Source organism: Heteronotia binoei, chromosome 7 (genome assembly GCF_032191835.1).
Source record: "Heteronotia binoei isolate CCM8104 ecotype False Entrance Well chromosome 7, APGP_CSIRO_Hbin_v1, whole genome shotgun sequence".
NCBI classification, from domain to species: domain Eukaryota; kingdom Metazoa; phylum Chordata; class Lepidosauria; order Squamata; family Gekkonidae; genus Heteronotia; species Heteronotia binoei.
This window is the reverse complement of record NC_083229.1, coordinates 138,434,075-138,453,462: the sequence shown is the minus strand read 5'-3', so window position 1 is coordinate 138,453,462 and position 19,388 is coordinate 138,434,075. Positions and strand designations below refer to the sequence as shown.

General features: G+C 47.0%; 1 protein-coding gene across 6 annotated transcripts in view; it reads right to left on the bottom strand.

The window, feature by feature from the left end:
* Nucleotides 1-19,388, bottom strand: part of CTNND2 (catenin delta 2) — a 492,702-nt gene that overhangs the window by 33,987 nt on the left and 439,327 nt on the right. For 5 of the 6 annotated variants that reach the window (XM_060244323.1, XM_060244322.1, XM_060244320.1 and 2 more), the window contains one exon: nucleotides 11,645-11,770. The exons of the other annotated variant lie outside the window; for it this stretch is intronic. In XM_060244323.1, coding sequence (XP_060100306.1) covers nucleotides 11,645-11,770 — 126 coding nt within the window. The remainder of the gene's footprint in view (nucleotides 1-11,644; nucleotides 11,771-19,388) is intronic. 6 annotated transcript variants of the gene reach the window in all.

Here is a 19,388-nt window from a genome sequence, read left to right as displayed (position 1 = left end):
ATGGTGAGAGGTCTGGAGACAAAGTCCTATGAGGAAAGGTTGAAGGAGCTGGGGATGTTTAGCCTGGAGAGGAGGCGGCTGAGAGGTGATATGATCACCACTTGAAGGGCTGTCATATAGAGGATGGTGCGGAATTGCTTTCTGTGGCCACGGAAGGTAGGACCAGAACCAATGGGTTGAAATTAAATCAAAAGAGTTTTCGGCTCAACATTAGGAAGAACTTCCTCACAGTTAGAGCAATTCCTCAGTGGAACAGGCTTCCTCCTTGGGAGGTGGTGGGCTCTCCTTCCTTGGAGCTTTTTAAACAGAGGCTAGATGGCCATCTGATTGCAATGGAGATCCTGTGAATTTAGGGGGAAGTATTTGTGAGTTTCCTGCATTGTGCAGGGGGTTGGACTAGATGACCCTAGAGGTCCCTTCCAACTCTATGATTCTAAGTGTGGACCTCTTTGGCTAGACCAGGAAGAAGTGGAGCTCTTTGGCTAGATCTAAAACTGATGTGCTCTGATTGGATCTGCAATTGCTTGGTAGGTATTGAACATCCTCAGAATACAGGATAGTTGATTGTAATGAGATGATTTTAAGAAGCTGCAGTTTTCTTTTTTTAAACAAAAAGTATGAGAGAGGCTGGCAATACAGGGAATCTCAGTGTCTGGCCCTCACTTTTTGGCTGCGGAATCCTACATGTTACAACAGAGCTACTCTCTGTACTACAGACCTTTAATCTCGAAAGTTCTCTGTGTCTCTTTTCTTTGCCTTTCCTTTCTTATCAAGATTAGAAAAGAGTTTCCATCTCAACATTAGGAAGAACTTCCCGACCATTAGAGTGGTTCCTCAGTGGAACAGGCTTCCTCAGGAGGTGGTGAGCTCTCCTTCCTTGGAGGTTTATTGGCAGAGGCTAGATGGCCATCTGACAGCAATGAAGATCCTATGAATTTAGGGGGAGGTATTTGTGGGTTTCCTGCATTGTGCAGGGGGTTGGACTAGATGACCCCGGAGGTCCCTTCCAACTCTATGATTCTAGAAGAAACTGTAACAAACTTTCAACTGTAATTTGATTTTGTAGCACATCTTGCCTCTTGCTGAGATCTCACAATAAAACCTTCTTTGGGTCATTTTGCAATTTCATTTGGCAATAAGAAAAAATGCTACTTGGCGTCAGTAGCAAGACCAAGTAAGAAGGAGAATAGGAGGAGGAGAGTGTATTTATACCCCACCTTTCACTACCCGAGGGAGTCTCAGAGCAGCTTATAATCTCCTTCTGTTCCCCTCCCCACAACCCCTGTGAGGTAAGTGGGGCTGAGAGAGCTCTGACAAAAACTGCTCTTGAGAGGAACAGCTCTGTGAGAACTTGTGACTGTCTCAAGGTCACACCAGCAGCTGCATGTGGAGGAGTGGGGAATCAAGCCCAGTTCTCCCAGATAAGAGTCTGTGCACTTAACCACTACACCAAACTGGCTCTCAGATGTTATTGCCCCTGGGGTTTAAATATCCCATTGCACAGTCCTTCTCTCTCTCTCTGCATGTGTATGTGTGTGTGTGTCTGTGTGAGCATGTCAGACAGGCCCCTACAACATTTCACACATTTCACTCAAAATCTGCCAGGAAAGTCTTCAGTCCAAGAAAACCAGCATGGTCTCCTTTTAGAGGTAAGCTGTTGGTAACAAATTTCTTAGATCTATTTTATCAACAATTTCAAAAGCGTTAAACTAATTTCCAGAACCCACAAGGGACAATTTCCAAAGTTCTGCAGAAATAAATATCACCGGATTCTGGCTGCATTCATTAGTTTGTTTCAGCTTCAGTGCTTCTAATGAAATTTAATTAAATTGATTTGGATGTTTAAAAGGTGCAGCAAGTAGTTCTCTCCAAAAGAAAAAGCTGTACCAAATGCATTTCTGAACCCTAGTTACTTGAGTCTATCTTATAAAGGAAAAATAAGATCAAAATACGTATTTGAACACTCAGGTCACGGGAGGGATGGCATTATTAGTTAACTCCCCTTAATTAACAAGGAATAACGATGCAATAGAAGGGGGAAGGGAGACGTTCTCTTTCCATGGCAATTCCAATGTTTCATATAGGCTTGGATCCAGTGCTAGGGTTGCCAACCTCCCAGGGGAGCCTGGGGCTTAGGAATTACAACTGTTCTCCAGGCTACAGAAGTCACATTCCCCCTGCTTTGGAGATGCCCTGCAGAGCTCCCTCCCCTCCCCTCCCTCTCCAAGCTCTGCCCCCAACTCCAAGGCAGTCATCTTGTCTCCCTCCTGCAGGACACAAGTGAGACACACACAAGGGCTCTCGCGCTACACACTTGCCCTGAGGCACGGCAGTTCCCAGCTGACTCCCTCCTTGGGAGATCACCAGTCCTGCGGGATTCTGCAGCTTTCTGATCCAGGACAGAAGAGGTGGGCAGGGTGTGGGGTGGAGCAAGAACAGCTAAAGCTCCTGTGAGTCAAATGCCCCTTGGAGCTCCTGTATTCTTAAAGACAGAGCACAATTGGTGATTCATCTCAGTCTAAAGGGTGTCCTTAAACTTTCTGACAGCACCATCCTGCACTTAAAGAAGCACTTTACTTTGTTTATAGTAACGCAGCAAAAAAAAAACGCAGACATAGCCATTCCTCTAAACAAAAGCATTCACTGAATAACCCAAAGAAGAATAACAATAATAATCAATGAAGAAGAGTGGGCCTTCTTTCCAAATACTGCAAGTGGAGCTAACAGCAGGGAAGTGGTTGTGGACTTGATGACGGCAAGACCAAAATGGGAGAGAGAAGAAAGACATTGTCAGAAACAAGGTTTAGAAGAAATGAGATTTGGCACCCCAAGGCTGGTTTTCTATGTGGTTAAGAGCAGAGTCTTTTTAGGCTCCACTGAAACCAGCCTAGACAAGATGTTGGGAGATGCACGGATGGATCCCACAAGAATCTCCCCCCCCCCACGGGCAGCAGCAGCAGCCCCTCAAGCCCTCGTGGGCATTGAGGCCATGGCCCAAGACTCTTCGACTCCTGACCAGGTGACACCTGCCTGGGACAGAGATCCTGTTAATATCTTTGGGAATGTAAAAGCATTTGATTCACTGATGCAAAATGTACCTTCAAGGCATCCTAGGTTACTTTGGAAAACCACCCTTGGGTCTGCTTGCACCCTCTGTGAGCTGAGGCAGAAGCACTGGGCACCAATGACCGTCTGGCCTCCAGGAGCCAGTGCCCTGATTCTTTCATTCGGGTTGATGGACTGATACTTGGCCTCTGCTCTGAGATCCTCTGAAAACCCAAGCCCTGTTAATGCTCCAGGGCCGTCCCTCCAGGCCCAGCAAAGGACAGGAACCCTCTTGTTGCTGCATGGCCTGCATCCTGCCTGAACCCACCAACCCCCTTTGCAGAACTGGCTCTCAGTGGGCCAGCAGGATGCCAGGCACCCCAGGGAAGCTCAAGAGGAGAAGAGGAAACCCTCATGCTTCAAGACACGGCCAGCCAGGAGTTAACAAAGGGGGAATTGCTGTGGAATGACACCCCATCATTTCTTCTAATGAGTAGTCGGGGAGGTCTGAAAGGCAAGACAAGCATTGCTTTGCCTATCCATAATTCATTCTTGATTTCCTGTGGTTGTAATGCATGGATGACAAAAGCTCATCTAAAGAACGATGCAGCCGTAAGCAAAGCAGGCTGGGTGTGAAGGAGAGAACCTCCGAGAACATCAGAGAAGCTCATGAGCCACAAGGCTGCTGTTCGACAGAGAGCAAAATCATCACACCCTTTAAAGCACCTCCATCAAATGATGCTGGTCTTTCCCAAAGCCACTCACTTCAAACAAGCCCCTTGCAAACCCACTCACAGCCCTACAGCCCTCTGGAAATCTACTTCAGGTTAGTTTGCAAAAGTGCCAGAAAGAAAGAAATGTGGATGGCGGGGCAGAGGGGGCTCGGCTGTGGCTGATGCCCTGGCAAGTTACCAGCAAGTTAAGGAAGAAGGACTCTTCAGGAAGGCAGAAGAGATCTCAAGGCAGACAACAACAATCAAAGCCTCCTGCCCACACATGCAAGATGAAACTGCAAAAACTCTGAGCCTTTTAAGAACATCTGTTGTGGCTACCTTTCCTATCACCTAATCAGAGACTCAAGCCCTGGCCTGAAGCACAAGGAGGAAGTGACTGTTTCCCATAGTGGTATCTCTATGAAGGATTTAATCAAGTACATACAGTCCATTTAATTAGACATAAAAGGTCTCCCCAATCTTTCTCTCTGCCAGTCACATCCTCCTGACAGCACATCCTTCCAGCACACGGGCTCTGCCCACACACCAAGAAGGCCAGTGTAAAGCCATCGTGGCGAGAGTGCTGGTCAAGAGCCAGGTTCAAATCCCCCCTCTGCCAGGGAAGCTGGCTGGGTGACCCCTTGGGCCTGTCAGCCCCGCCCCCCCGGGCTGACCTACCTCACAGGGCTGTGCTTTGCAAAACAAGGAGCCTTGTAACAAAGTTGCTTTGAGTTCTCACTGGGTAGAAAAGCAGCACCCAAAAGAAGTAAGTCAAAGCAAGCAAGCAAATAAATCAATTGGAATGACTCTATGGGTGTTTTGTTTGTGTTGGCTTCTTACAATCATAAAGATTAGATACTTTGGGACCTAGAGGGAAAGGAGGGTCCACCCTGAGAGGCCCCTGGAGGGCAGAGAGAGTGACAGTGACCCTCTCTTGCGGGCATGGGGAAGGCAGCCCAATCCCCAGCAACAAGAGAGCAACGGGAAGGCACAACCACTTGCACTTGGGTGCTGTGCCACTGGGAGTTTATGGAGTTTCATTTTCAGAAGATTCTGCCTGAGACCTTTTCTGAGCAGTTGTACACTAATTCCAGAATGGAAAAAGTACAGAGCAACCATCAAAGGCAGCGTTTTGGAAAGAAACTAAACCATGGTATGCTGAGTGAAAAAAAAGATTGCACTCCAGTCCCTTCATGGCCACTTTCACAAGGCATCTTTTGATAGACTTCCAGTGAATGAAATCTGAACAGAAAATTACCGTTTTCGCACACAGCTTACCTCGCAGTCGCAATCCTGTTCCCTCTGCAGCATTCGGCTGGATTTCCCACCGCCGAAGTTACAGAAAGTGCCGCGGCACTTCCTGTTACTCCGGCGCAGATGGTGGGAAATCCGACAGACGCTGCGGAGGGAACAGGATTGTGACTGCAAGATAAGCTATGTGCGAAAACGGTCGATGTCTTTGCTATCAGTTCACAGGAGAGTGAGTAGGTCCTCACCTACAGAACAGGAATGACAGACAAGGTTGAGTTATGTCATCAGGATGTCAAGTTCAACTTTTAACGGCATAATAAAATAATAAAAAAGACAAACAGGATCTAAATAAAAGAAGCAATTAAGAAGCAATTAAGACAATATTATCAAGAAAGAGTACTTAAACAACAGAATTGATGAGATATTCATTGCCTTTTTCTGTATAATGACCCAATAGCCAAACACTCGGCCATGAATGCAGTCAAACTGGCAGATTTATCTGCAAGTAAATACTGGGTGATTCTTTCTGGAGAGCCAGAGAAGTTAGAAATAACAGGATTAAGAAATTGCTGGCAAATCTTACAGAACATGGGGCAAGCGAGTAAAATATGGGTAATTGAATCTGGTTCCAATAGACAATATTTACATGATCTCAAAAGTGATATTATGGCATCTTGCCAGAAAGAACAGCTGATGGGAAAATATTCAATCTAGTGAGCAGCATAAAAGCCCAACCGTGTCCGTTTCACATGTAAGCAACTCCTTGCCCTGCAGAGGGCAGCACACAGAAAAACGTGGAAAACAAATCAGGTGAATTCTTGCTACAAGAGTTTGGCTCTCCATGTCCCAAATGCAAAATAGTTTGATCTCTTCACAATTTGCTAGGGACTCTAAATTGATACCAATAGAGACATGTTGGTACCATTTGAAAATAGATATTGCATAACAGAGTATGGAAATGAAGTCTGGAAATGAAGTCTCAGCCAGTATTTAATAGTAACCGTCCAGGCTATAGTTGAAGGAAGGTTAAGGCCAAGTTCATTAGAAATAGTAGTAAGTCTGATCATATTTGGAAGGCCTAGAATGCCATGTAAAAAAAGTAGCCACAATACAATCCACTTCTGAATTTACTGCCATGATTCAGATTGGAATTCCAAATAAAAGTTGATTTATAACCTTTGTTTGAAAAATCTGTAAAGCAACTGGGACAGACTGGTTCCCACTGTGGAAATGGAATTGGGCAATCATAGACAGTTGGTTCCTTACAGCTGTAGAAGGACCAATTAAGGATGTAATAAATTGTGGCTGGGTAATCCAAGTTTAAGCCCCTCTAAGTTAGTACTATTAAGAATCTTGATTTTCAAGAAAGAGAATTCAGGCCTGACTTTAAAGCAGAATTCTGGCAACTGTCTGTAAATGCGTATTCTGGACTTGCAATCTGTGGCCTGGGCTTACAACACAGTGGCAACTCAGTTGCAGTCTAGTGCAAGCCAAATGCTTCTAACCACTGTAGTCAGAAGAACACTGTATTTCAGAAAATATCTTGCCAAGGGCTTGAAAGTGTTAGTGGCATTACTGGAAGTTCCCCACTGGTCTCTTTTAGTCATACTCTGAGAGCATCCCGAGTGGGTCTTGATTAAATGGTTCTCATTAATTTTAGCCATATTCTACATAAAACAGAATAAAGCACAGCTGCCAACTAATTAAAGATCTTAATTAATTAGTTGATCAACTCAATTTTTATAAATTTCAGTCCTCCCAAGTCATGGTCACTGGTCTCTTATTGGAGAATACAGAAGCCCTATTTTCTCTGAACTCTGAACTTCCACTCAACATTAAAAGAACAAGGCAAGCATCTTTCTTTTTGCATTAACGTTTGGTCCAGAGAGCTTCATGGTGGCTCCACTTGCTCAGGGGTGGAGAAATCAACCTCCCCCCCAATGGGGGGGATTTTAATCTGTAATTAAAGTTTTAGCAGATTAACCTACTGATTAAATCAATTAAAACAGACAGCCCTACGAACAGTGCCACAAAAAACACTCTGCGTCTGTATGCAAGTGACAGCAGTCCACTCTCCCCACATCAATCCTGAGAGCCAGAATATGATGAAGGCCTTATTCCTTCCCCCAACTGCTTCTGAAACAAGAACACAAAAAGGCCACAATGATGACCTTCTGCTTTTCCTCCTGCATACACACAGCCTCTCCCTGCCTCCCGGCATTGGTCACCTGGCCTGGTTTCCCCTGGCAGTGGAAAGGGAATGACAAAGGGCCCCACCACAAGACTGCTGACTCCTCTCCCTGCCTGTGCTCTGCAGCTGCAGTCACACCTGCTCAGGGCTGTAAGAGACCCTCTCTTGCCCATGCTCAGGGATGGAGAGCACCATGTGGCATGCAGGAGGTCTTCAGTCTAGCCCCCCTGCCCGCCTCATGTCCCATCGAAAGGATCAGGAAGGAAGTGACAGGAAGGAAGGAAGAGCTGCTCTTGGTCTGCGTGCACAACAGTGGCCTCGGTGGATCCAGCAGCAGGCAGCTCCTGAAGTGTGGCTCCTCAGTGGCCCCCTCTGGTGCACCTCTCAGCAGCAGAGCTGGGCACAGGGAGGGCCCCTTGGTGGGAGCGTGGCCGTAGCCCTGAAGCTTCATAGGAAATGGTGACGCGGGGATTTGTTCTCCTCACTCCACATAGGAGGAGGAGGAGGTCAGGAGGCCACTCTGGCACAGCAAGAAGCAGCAGCATGGATGTTTTGAAAGCTGAACCTGGCATTTTGAAACTCTTAGCTGCGGAGAAACCCCTCCAGAGGCCCTCCTCACTGGACTTGCGTGTGTATCAGAGAGCTCTCTCTGCCTGGGCCCACACAAGCTTTCCCGGTGGCTCTGGCCACACCTCTCGCCCCCAGCAAGTTTTAAGATTTAATTAAATCACTAACTTCAAAAGGAAGGTTGCTCATCAAATACTCAGGCGATAATGTCAGACAGCACAGAAAATGTGTCTTTCTTTACCAGGAGAAAAAAAGAAGCCAACCTTCTCTGGACAAAGATGGGGCCCTGTAATAACCAAAGTTGTGGGAAGCACTCGGAAATGATTTGGGTTCCTTAATTCAGATGAAAAGCTGATAGAAAAATGTTGGGGCTTTCAGAAATGCATTCTGTCCAAGAGCTCTTAAGCAAGAGAAGAAGAAGAAGAGGAGGAGGAGGAGATTGGATTTATACTGCACCCTTCACTATTTGAAGGAGTCTCCGAGCAGCTTACAATTTCCTTCCCCTCCTCCTCCCACAATGGACACACTGTGAGGTAGGTGGGTCTGAGAGAGCTCTGACAGAAACTGCTCTTGAGCAGAAGGGCTCTGTGAGAACCAGAACCAATGGGTTGAAATTAAATCAAAAAAGTTCCCGGCTCAACATTAGGAAGAACTTCCTGTTAGAGACTCAGAGTGGCTTACAATCTCCTGTCTTCTCCCCCCGCAACAGACACCCTGTGAGGTGGGTGGGTCTGAGAGAGCTCTCACAGCAGCTGCCCTTTCAAGGACAACTCTGCGAGAGCTCTGGCTGACCCAAGGCCATTCCAGCAGCTGCAAATGGAGGAGTGGGGAATCAAACCCGGTTCTCCCAGATAAGAGTCCGCACACTTAACCATGACACCAAAAGCTATCTGGTTAATCTTGTTCCCTGTGTGATTCTGCATTGGGTTTTCTAGTGGGCTTCCAAAGCAGTCACTCTTGACATTATACACAATTCTGCTTTTTGGAAAGGGAAAAAAGTTTGCCTGAATTCTGGAGAGGATTGCTGGGCTTCCATTCCCTGGTTTGTTCCTGGCAGGGCAATTCTGCCTTGGGAGGGCGGAGGGGGGTACTCACAGAGGCCACCTGACATCCTGCACCAGCTGAAGTACCATGAAGACACCCAGCCAGATCGGCCACGTCATGGGCACAGTCGGCCTCTTGATTTCCACGCAAGGAAACCCCAGGTCCTGGGGAGGGACTTCAATGGGACAGAATGCCATCCAGCACACCTTCCACAGCAGCCCTTTCTCCCAGGCGACTGACCTCTGTCTCCAGGAGACCTCCAGCCACCAGCTGGAAGTTACAACCAAAGGAGCAAAACACTGGGAACACAGGGATTAGTTATGCATTGCATTTGCTACCACGTGTTCATAGAGTTTTGTTCCTCTGGCTGTGACTTAATTCCTATTGTGCACCTCTCTTGCTTGCCCCAGCTAGAGGCTGGCACTAAATCCATGGGAGCCCTGTCGGTAGAGCTGCTTCACAACCTCCTTGCAGGCCTGCATACGTCTTTGGAGGAGCCTGCTGGTGGCAGAGAAGCAAGTATCTTCCGTTTCAGGGTCCGGGTTTCTGTTCCACCAAACTAGTCAACACTGATCCCAAATCTCTTCTTTTCTCCCCACAGTGGGGGGGGGGGGGAGAGAACTCAGATTCACAGTGAAAATCTGAAGCCGAGTTGCAGGAACCTTTCCAAGGGTGTGACTCCACTTCAGATTGCAGTCAATCTCCCCTCCCCCTTCTCCAACCAAATGGCTGGTGATGTCAAAGACGAGAGAGCCAATCGGAGTTATGGATGCAGCTCCCAGTCCAGGGTTTTATGTACAATTTTATAGTATATCCTCTTTTCAAAGTAGTTCAAAATATGATTATAATGCACTACAACTTTAAAACATAAAGAAGACAATGCCTCTCCAAAAACCCCCAATGCCAGCAATCACAATGAAGGCTAACTCAAGCCGTGGTCCAAAATCCTGTCTAAACCACCAGAACAACAAAAGGTCTTTACCACTTGGACAGCATTCCAAAGACCCCCACTCCCAACAAAACAAATCCCAGAACAACCAAGGCCTCCTTTCCTGACTGCAAGGGGGCTTTGGGGGCCTTGGGAAGCCCCTCCCTCCACCCCCAAACAGGCCTTCCTGCCTGCCTTCCCTCATGGGCCAGAGGCTGGCCAGATGGGGCTGTGGGGGGCTCCTGGCCTAGGGCTGCCAACTCTGGGTTGGGGAATTTCTGGAGATCAGGGGGAAGAACTGAAACCTGGGTCAGGGAGGGGTTGGCGATGGGAGGGGCCTAAGCAGGGTATAATGCCATTGGACCCCCCCCCCCAACCAGAGCAGCCATTTTCTCTGGAGCAATTGGTCTCTGTAGTCTGGAAGTCAGATGGAATTCTGGGAAATCTCCAGGCCCCACCAGGAAACTGACAACCCTGGTTATAACTCTGCTTAGGACTGGGGGGGGGGGGGGGTCAGCTGTTTCTCCTTGACGAACACTTGGATCTCCTTCCACTTTGAAGATCCTCAGAAGGTGGAATATTTGGCAGCCTCTAACTCTGTGAAAAAGGAAGTGATCTCTACTTCAACATCAGCCCATCATCATTGGTGAGTTGTGGTTGGCAACAACTGCAGAGCCAGTTTGGTGTAGTGGTGAAGTGCGCGGACTCTTATCTGGGAGAACTGGGTTTGATTCTCCACTCCTCCACTTGCACCTGCTAGCATGGCCTTGGGTCAACCAAAGCTCTGGCAGAGATTGTCCTTGAACGGGCAGCTGCTGTGAGAGCCCTCTCCAGCTCCACTCACCTCACAGGGTGTTTGTTGTGGGGGAGGAAGGTAAAGGAGATTGTGAGCCGCTCTGAGACTCTTTGGAGTCTCCAATAAATCCAATATCTTCTTCTTCTTTATTCTTTAACTCCTCCTGAAAACATTAGACATGACAGTTTGAGGACAACCCCCTGGGGGCTTTACAAAGAGTGACCTTCAGTCAGCTGCAAGTTCTCTCAGAGCTGTTGCTCTCAAGAGCAGTTTCTGTCAGAGCTCTCTCAGCCCAACCTACCTCAGAGAGAGCCTGTTGTGGGGAGGGGAAGGGAAAGGAGGCTGTAGGCCACTTGTAGATTCTTTCTTGGAGTGAAGAATCCAATCTCTTCTTCTAACTTCCTTCCACTTCTGTTTCACATGCTCCATGGTCTCCCCTCAAGCCCTTGCCCACCTGGAACTTCCTTGGAGGGGGGTCTCCCATCCCAGGCTGACCCTGCTGAACTTCTGGGCCTGGAGGAGGCAGGGCTAGCCGGAGCCATCCCAGGAATGGCTCAGGAGTCATTATCCAAAGAAAACTTTGCACTCAGCTCTTTCTCTCGGCACAGAAAACTGCCCATATGCTGCTTACAAAACGAATCGTGATTAAAGGATTTTCTCGGCCAGCTAAAATGAAGGTTTCTGTACATGGCCAAATTTCTCATCATGGTAGTCTAGCACTGAAATAATAAACAATTTCTTTTTAAAAAACAACAACTGAATAAACGAAGCAGAATCAAGTCCCCTTTGTGTTGCATTTCCCCAGCAGCCAGCACAAGGGTAAAATTCAGTGCAAAATTCACCCCCCACCAAGAGATTCCACACATTAGTTTTGGCAATTATCTCTTTCACAATCTGAATATTTAAAGGAACTCTTAAATGTGCCTCACAGATGCAAAATGAACAAAGCATTAAATATTATTTCACATTTAAATGTGTTAATGTTTGGTTAGCCACCAGAAGAGCTACTGTTGGCTAGAAGGTGGCATATAAATTGTAGAACAAATAAGTCAGTATCAGAGAGAAAGGAAAAGAACAAGTCACGACTGGTCATCCGACAGCCGGAATACCTGAATTGGGGCATAGAGTCTGCTCTCCTGGCTCGGGGAGGGGGCTTGCTGAGCGGGCCCCGCCTCAGAATGATGGGCGGGTGAAATCCCTCTGTCCTCAGCCACTCGGAAGTCTGCGGCCGCCCACTGCCATAAATCAATCAGTCAGTCAATCAGTCATAGATTTCATGGAGGTCTTATTTTATAATTTCACAGCTATATAGAAATATGGGATCTAGGCCATATTTTCTTCGTAAATTACAAGCAGAAAGAGATCTATAGATTCACTCCTGTTCCAAAGCAGAGGAAATCCATCACTGCACACTTGCACACTCAGAAGCCCAAAGTGGGTGATGGGAATGACATCTGCCTTGGGAATGTAGCTGCCTCCTCGCTTGAGCTGCTTGCTCCCCTGCAGGCTGTGGGGCTGGCAGCTCAGCTCAGGGACCACTAAGAAGCCCCTGCAGAATCTCCACCCCCACTCCTGGTTGCTTAACGGGAGCGGCTGAGATGGCAGAATAAGTCATGTGACCGCCAGGCATCTCTTTCGCAGCAGCCCCGCCCCTGGGCCCACAGAAGAGCTGCATGCCCATGAAGATCTTCTGCAGCCCTCTAGCCCCTTGGCCACAACCAGACCACTAGAAGCCCATGAGAAGGAGGAGGACTGCAGCCAGCCTTCCTCGCTGGATTGTTTTTCTTGAAAAACAGCATTTCTGTGGGGTGCTTCAAAAATGTGGATGGCAAAGAAGTGATATCTGCATAATCAATACACTTCTAGACCCAGGAACCAAGCATTTTCGTGTCAGTTAACAGCACCAGAAATATGTAAGATGCATTAGAATGTCTGTTTTAAGATTCTGAAGCTTATAGATTCTTGTCATTAACACCTGTCTTGCATACAGAATATCACAGAATCATAGAGTTGGAAGGGATCTCTAGGGTCATCTAGTCCAACCCCCTGCACAATGCAGGAAACTCATATATACCTCCCCCTAAATTTACAGGATCTTCATTGCTGTCAGATGGCCATCTAGCCTCTGTTTAAAAACCTCCAAGGAAGGAGAGCCCACCACCTCCCTCGGAAGCCTGTTCCACTGAGGAATTACTCTTTTAAGTCAACACCGTTGTGCCCTCTTTCAGTTAGCCACTGAAAAGGTATGTTCAGGACAGCTGTCTTGGACCATCTGCCAGTCTTGGCTGTACAGTAGAAAGGGTGAAACTGGAATACCACCAGACACCACTGATTTTAAAAATCAAATACATATGCAAATGTCACAAATTAATGTCACAAATTAAAATTTGATTTTAATGTCACAAATTAAAATTTGATTTTAATGTCACAAATTAAAATTTGATTTTTCAAACCAACATTGGGTAGAGTTAGCCAGTGACTCTGGTAGGGCAGTGCCCCCCTGGCTCCACCCCACCAGTGGCCTCCTTTGAAGTGGCAGACCCACCTGCCTCCTCTCCTGTAGCTCATCCGTTGGGCCAAGAGCCACTTGCTGCTGGTGGAACAGAGCATGTGATGCTGGGGCCCCTTCTCTCTCTGACCCTGCAGACTTGGGACCAGATTCTGCTCCCAAAAACTGTCTTATGTAGTTTGGACCTCAGGGCTATATGACTTCTCTCTGTTTTGTTAGGCCCTGAATCCTCACCATTCGGTGTCTTCTCATCTTTTACTGGGAACAATTCTCCTTATAAAGGAATCGTTGCAATGGAAGTCTGGATGGAAGATCCCCCCTGTGCCTTTTATTTTAAACAAACAGATTGTTTTAGTTGATTCAAAAGAAAAGGGAAAGGTCTTGTCAGGATGTGTGTCTAATAAGGAGCACCATTTTTTGGAAGGGTTTCACTGAATCCTCCATTTCAAGAATCCAAGGCTGACTGAAGCCTAACTGGAAAAAGAGAATCCACTTCTTCCAAAGGAGGTGAGGAAGGATCTGCATGATGGCCCTCAATCTTGCTCCTCCCTGTTGAAAGGCTACGGTGAGGCAGTTCTGAACAAAGGTCTGGAGTTAGTAGTGTCCTTGGTGAAAGCAAATGAACTTGCAGCCAAGCCATAGGAGGAGATTTTAATGGTGGGTCGTCCAGTTGACCTGGGTATCAACAGCCACCCTGTTTGGAATGGGGTTGGATTGCCCCTGCCCTGTTCCTGGCATAGGACTGGTTCATGGTCTGAATGACCTCGGCCACTGGTTCCAAATTGGCAGAGGGGGAAGACAGGAGGGGCATGACTTGCATCTGCCCTTGCCTCCCAGAGCCATGCTGAGTTCCAGGCACAGAGCAAAGTTGCCCCCTTGGACAGGCAGTGCCACCAGGCAGATAGCCAAAGAGTGGACATGAGAAGGGCATCATCACCATCAAGGGTAAGCATGCACACGCCCCTCCTGTGCGGCTGCCCTAGAAATCCAAGACAGGCTGCGGAAGTTCAGGTTCTGGAGGAGACTTTGGGTCCTGATGAGGTGGCCTGAGAGGAAGACACTGGGCATGGCCAGATGTCCTGAACTTGCCGTTGTGGAGGTCAAGGTGGCAACCACAGCTGGAAATTCCCTCACTAACTTAAATTGAAAAGTGAGCTGCACAAACTTCTGCAGGAGCAAGACCCAGCCACCATTTAGCAGGCCTTGCTAATCTCTGGACTGTAGGCGCTCTGCTTGAGCTGCTTTTGAAGATGACCAACCACTGGCAAGCAGGGAAGAGAATGTGAGGCATCATGGGGCCCGCGCACGGGCAGAACTGTACCAGCTCCCAGTTTGTTTCCAGGTGCTGAAGTTCCACTCTAGACAGCTGAGGTGTGGGAGCCTTACATCCCATGTGCAGTCCCCCACAGAGGTCCTCCAAGAGGCCGAAGACATCTGGCTTGGGATTACTTCTTCACCCAGAATGGTGCTGACTGGGCCGGGGGTGGGGGCTGATGCATTCAGACAGACTTTTTTTGGTAGAAAAAGCCCAGCAGGAACTCATTTGCATACTAGGCCACACCCCCTGATGGCACCCTTGCTTCACATAGCTTTTGCTACAAAAAAGCCCAGCAGGAACTCATTTGCATACTAGGCCACACCCCCTGATGCCAAGCCAGCCGGAATTGCATTCCTGCTTGGAAAAAAAAAAAGCACGCTGCATCCAGTTATAGATTTTCCTCCACAGACATTCACTGGGTCAGCTTGGCTTTTGTTTTTGTTTTTTAAACCCTTACTTTAAAATCATGTAAAAATGCTTTTACTTCAATGTGCACTTTAGAGTCTGGCCTGAAGGGTTATTGACTGTTTTATCAACTGCTGAAAATGGGAGATTAATTTGTTATGTGTTTTACTGCTGCTCTTGGACTACTGTATTTAATGTACCACTGGCTATTTTGCATTTTAATGGTGTTTAGCTAAGTGCAGGGAATGTATTTTACTACTTTTATATCTGAATTGTTGTAAGCCAGCCTAAGGGATTCATGGACTGTGCTGATGAGATAGAAAGGGAGAAAAAACATCACTACAATTAGTATTTATCAGCCCTCAAAAGGTAACAGTATATTTTGCTTTACAGGTTTTCTGAAATTTGGGAACTTATTTCTTGTGGTTTTCATGGAAGTTGAAGAAAGGACTTCCTCCTTAGTAGATCCGTTTACCACTATTTGAAGCTGAAGCTGAATGAATCCCCTAATAACAGATACAGCCTTTTTGCGTTTTTTAAAGGTGTGGTATTTTTCCCGTAGGTGACAGGAAGCATCCGAGACCCCCAAATCTAGGTTGACTTTGGTAGTCAGTCAAGATACACGGAGTAAGTGGCACGACCCCACCCCCCATTCCTCTGAGAGGGGATGGCAGAGACTCATCTCTGAGACAGAGCCAGCAGGCCCCCAAATGACACAGAGCCAGGAAATCCCAACAGAAGCACCAGACAATATGGCCAGGCTAAGACAGCAAATGTTCAACCCACTGAGCCAAACCAATGTCAAACCAGAGAATCTTCCAAGCTAAATAGAATAGAAATGCTCTTGCAAGCCCAGCAAATGTAAAACCACAGATTCTGAGCCAATGTGCAACCTGAGAATCAAAGGCAGAATCAAACCCAAGAATCCAATGCAAAGTAATTCAAGCAAAGGACACAATGTTACAAGGCACATTCAAAGGCATAAGCCAAGCCAAACCAACCTTTCAAGCCAATGCCAAAAGCTGAGAAGACACAGACATGTGCAGAGGGATGTGACGAGCAAACAGTGCTGGGAGCCTTAAAATGCTGGTTCCAAATATTTCCAGTTCCTGCCGAACATTTCTGGAATTTCTCAGGGCCTGTTTCCTGGTATCTTGAAAAATCCTGAATACCAAATATATCTGGAAAATACCGATAAGGTATTTTTTGGAACACATTTGGAAGGGATGCACACCCCTAAGGAATGCATTAGAAGCACGGCACAAAGAATAGCTCTGCCTTCGTCTCCACCTTCCACACCTGACACTGACTTTGGGATGACCCTGGAGAATGCAGTGTGTGTGTGTAAGAGATCTTTCTAATCTCTTCTCCTATACCAGGTTCAGGAGGCAGATGGTGTCAGCGTAGGGTTCATGGACGCTCCAACAATGGACAGAGTCTTTTCATTTGAAAATAAGTTTCATTTATTGGATACATACATGTTACTGCTACGAGAGTTCTTTGAAAGTGATAAGGTACACACAAACTAGCTTGGCCTTTATGGCCCAGGATCAAAGCTAGGGGGTTTCAATCATTCTTACAATACCGTTGCATTCTACTTCTAAGAGGTGCGAGGTTCACACCCTGATATCTTGCATAGCTAGCCGCGTCGTCCGTCCTCTCTCCCCCACAGGCGGCCTTGCATCGGCTGAGAGCTGGCCACATAGTTTGCACTTCAAACACCTTTACAGCTCTTCGCGCCAAGCTCCTCTCCCCCCCCCCCCCACTTCTCCTGCTCTCACAGCTAAATTATAGTTACAGGTCACAGGGTTAGTAAGCAATACAACAATTTAGGCATTCTGGTTAATATCAATTTGAACACAAGCTGACAGATGGCAGCTTGTCTCGCAAGGACTCAAAACACCTCTGAAGTACAGTGAAGAAGGAGGAGGGCTGGTTTTATGCCTCCCCTTCACTACCTGCAGGAGTCTCTGAGTGGCTTACAATCCCTTCCTCTCTCCACAACAGACACCCTATGAGGTAGGTGGGGCTGAGAGAGCTCTGAGAGAACTTGTGACTGATCCAAGGTCACCCAGCTGGCTGCATGTGGAGGAGGAGGAGTGGGGAATCAAACCTGGCTCTCCAGAATAGAGTTCACTGCTCTTGATCCTAGCCTAGTGTGGCCTACAGGTCTGGAGAAGCTTACCTTGAAGTTGCTGGTGGGTCTGCATCTCCCAGGATCCCTTCTGTCTCTCTGATTGGGTAGCAGAGTTTTCAGAGAGAAAACCAGCCCAGAGGGGGTGAGACCTGGAAGGAGAGCACAAAAGGCCCAGCTAGAAAGGGAGGCTGTTCTCTCTGAAGAGGCTGCAGACAGAGAGGGCTTCTCTCGGGGAATGCTGAATTGGAGGCCGGTTGCAGCACAGAGGGGTGGTGAGTATTTGGCATATAGGATTGCCAAGCCCCCAGTGGCTGCTGGCGGGGGACTTTTCTGCACGTGTGCATGGCAAGTGACATACTGTGGCAGGAATGTCATGCAGGGACGCTCTAGGAAATAGCTGAAAACTCTATGTTTTCACGTGGGGATGCTCTAGCAATTTGGAGAAAAACTCTATGGTACCACTTCTGAGTGGTGTCATCATGCCGGGTGCAGTGTGTGTTGGCAGGACTCTTAGAGGCGGGGTTCCCCCTGGTGGCCTCCTCTCTGCTGGAAGATTGGGGCCCACCAAACTGGGGGATCCCCTGCCCTTGGCGGGAACTTGGCAGTCCTATGTTAGAAGCAGGGATGGCTCAGGGAGTGGCTTTGGGGTTTTTATTTCTTTGGACCAGCCTTCACTGTTTCTTTATTCACTGTTGCACTGAAATGTTTTACCCCCCTTCCTGGCCCCTGCTGTATGAAACTTCTTCACCAAACAACAGTGCAACAGTGAGGATGGTTCTTTTCCCTATGCCCAGCTTAGAAGAGGTCTGGGTCTCCTTATGACCACCAAGAAGGAGCCAAGGGCCTTCAGCTCCATTCCCCATGCACAGAAATGGGTTGAATGGGCTGATTATTCTACAGAATGAAAGGGAGACTCTGTGCTGCCCACTTGCGGGGAGGGAGGGATATAAATCTAATAAAATAATAAATAAATAAAATACAGTATATATTAAATTACAAAACAGCATTTCTCCCTTCCATATTCTTTTTTCCATATATACAAATAAACAAACTGTTAAAAAGATTTGTTTGAATCAATATGCCAAGTATACACAAGAGCAAACACTCACTGGCCTCCTCCTCAAAACATGGCCTCCTCCTCTTCTTTGAAGGACTGGCCTTTAGCAAGTCAAAAATCAACCAATGCCAATGCCAAAGCCAACTGGTGGAAATGGCACTGTCAAGCTCTCTGATATCATAGAGAGAAAAATGGCTGAAGTATGGTCAAGTAATGGCTCTGGATATCATTCATTTACAAACCCCCCTTTTCTCACATCCCTGTAGCCATCTGGCAGAGGATGTTTACCTAGCGGAATGGCTAAAGTATGGTCAAGTAATGGCTCTGGATATCATTCATTTACAAACCCCCCTTTTCTCACATCCCTGTAGCCATCTGGCAGAGGATGTTTACCTAGCGGAATTGTCTTGGTTTGTTTTCTGTAGAGCTCGACTGATTCTGATCAATAAATGATGGGTTTCTGGCCTGCCACAGGCAGGCCTGGATAAGATCACACTAAACCAAATGCTGCTAGTTTATTATTCTTTCCTGGCCCCTCTTTGTTTTATGACTGGTAATTACTGAGAGCAAAGCAATCAGCACCTTCCCATGAATCCTCTTGTGGGAGGAAGCGCCATCTGGGTGATACAAGGCCGAATGCCTGATAACGCCCTGGGAATGTATGTAGTTTTGATACTTATGTGTGAATGCTCTCCTGCTTCCCCTCCCCGTAGGAATCCCTTTGAAGTGTACCTTAAAACTTATGTATCAATGTATTGGTTTCATTCTTCTCAAGCCAAGGCTTGAGCCAAAATAACAGTCTATCAATAAACGTAGTCTTTGTAGCAACTTCGACTCGTCATTGAATCCGTCTGCTTGACACACTCCCCCTAAATATCCCAGGCCTTTGTGGGTCTTATCTTGGTCACGTGTTGGTGCTAGAAGGTGCTAGGTAGAGGAAAATTACTGCTTTGCCCTTTGAACTCAGAATTCCAAACATGTCTGTTGGTATCTACATAGCTGGCTGTAACTGTATTTTCTTTAGTCTTCTCAAAGACAGTGCCTTATCTGCAACATGGAGTTTCAATAAAGAACTAACTCTGATTCAAAACAAAGGAGTCTATTCTTGGACTACCTGTGCTTGACAGGCAGCCAGCACAGGCGATCAGAGAGGGAGGAGGAAAACAGAGAGAAGCAGAACTGTTGCCAAAGAAAAACAATAACTCATGGAACATTAACAGAATAATGCAAATAACCAAGAAGCAGATATACTTCTTCTTTTATTAAATTTGGCTGCACTGAATGTGCTATTTGAGCTTTAATGTCACAATCAGCACAGCCCTGTTATGTTTGGTTTCGCTACTTTTCTTGCTTAACAACCAACTTGGTGAGAGTTTATAACTAGGAGGTAGTGATGAATGAATGATACTCATTCAGCCCTTTGCTCC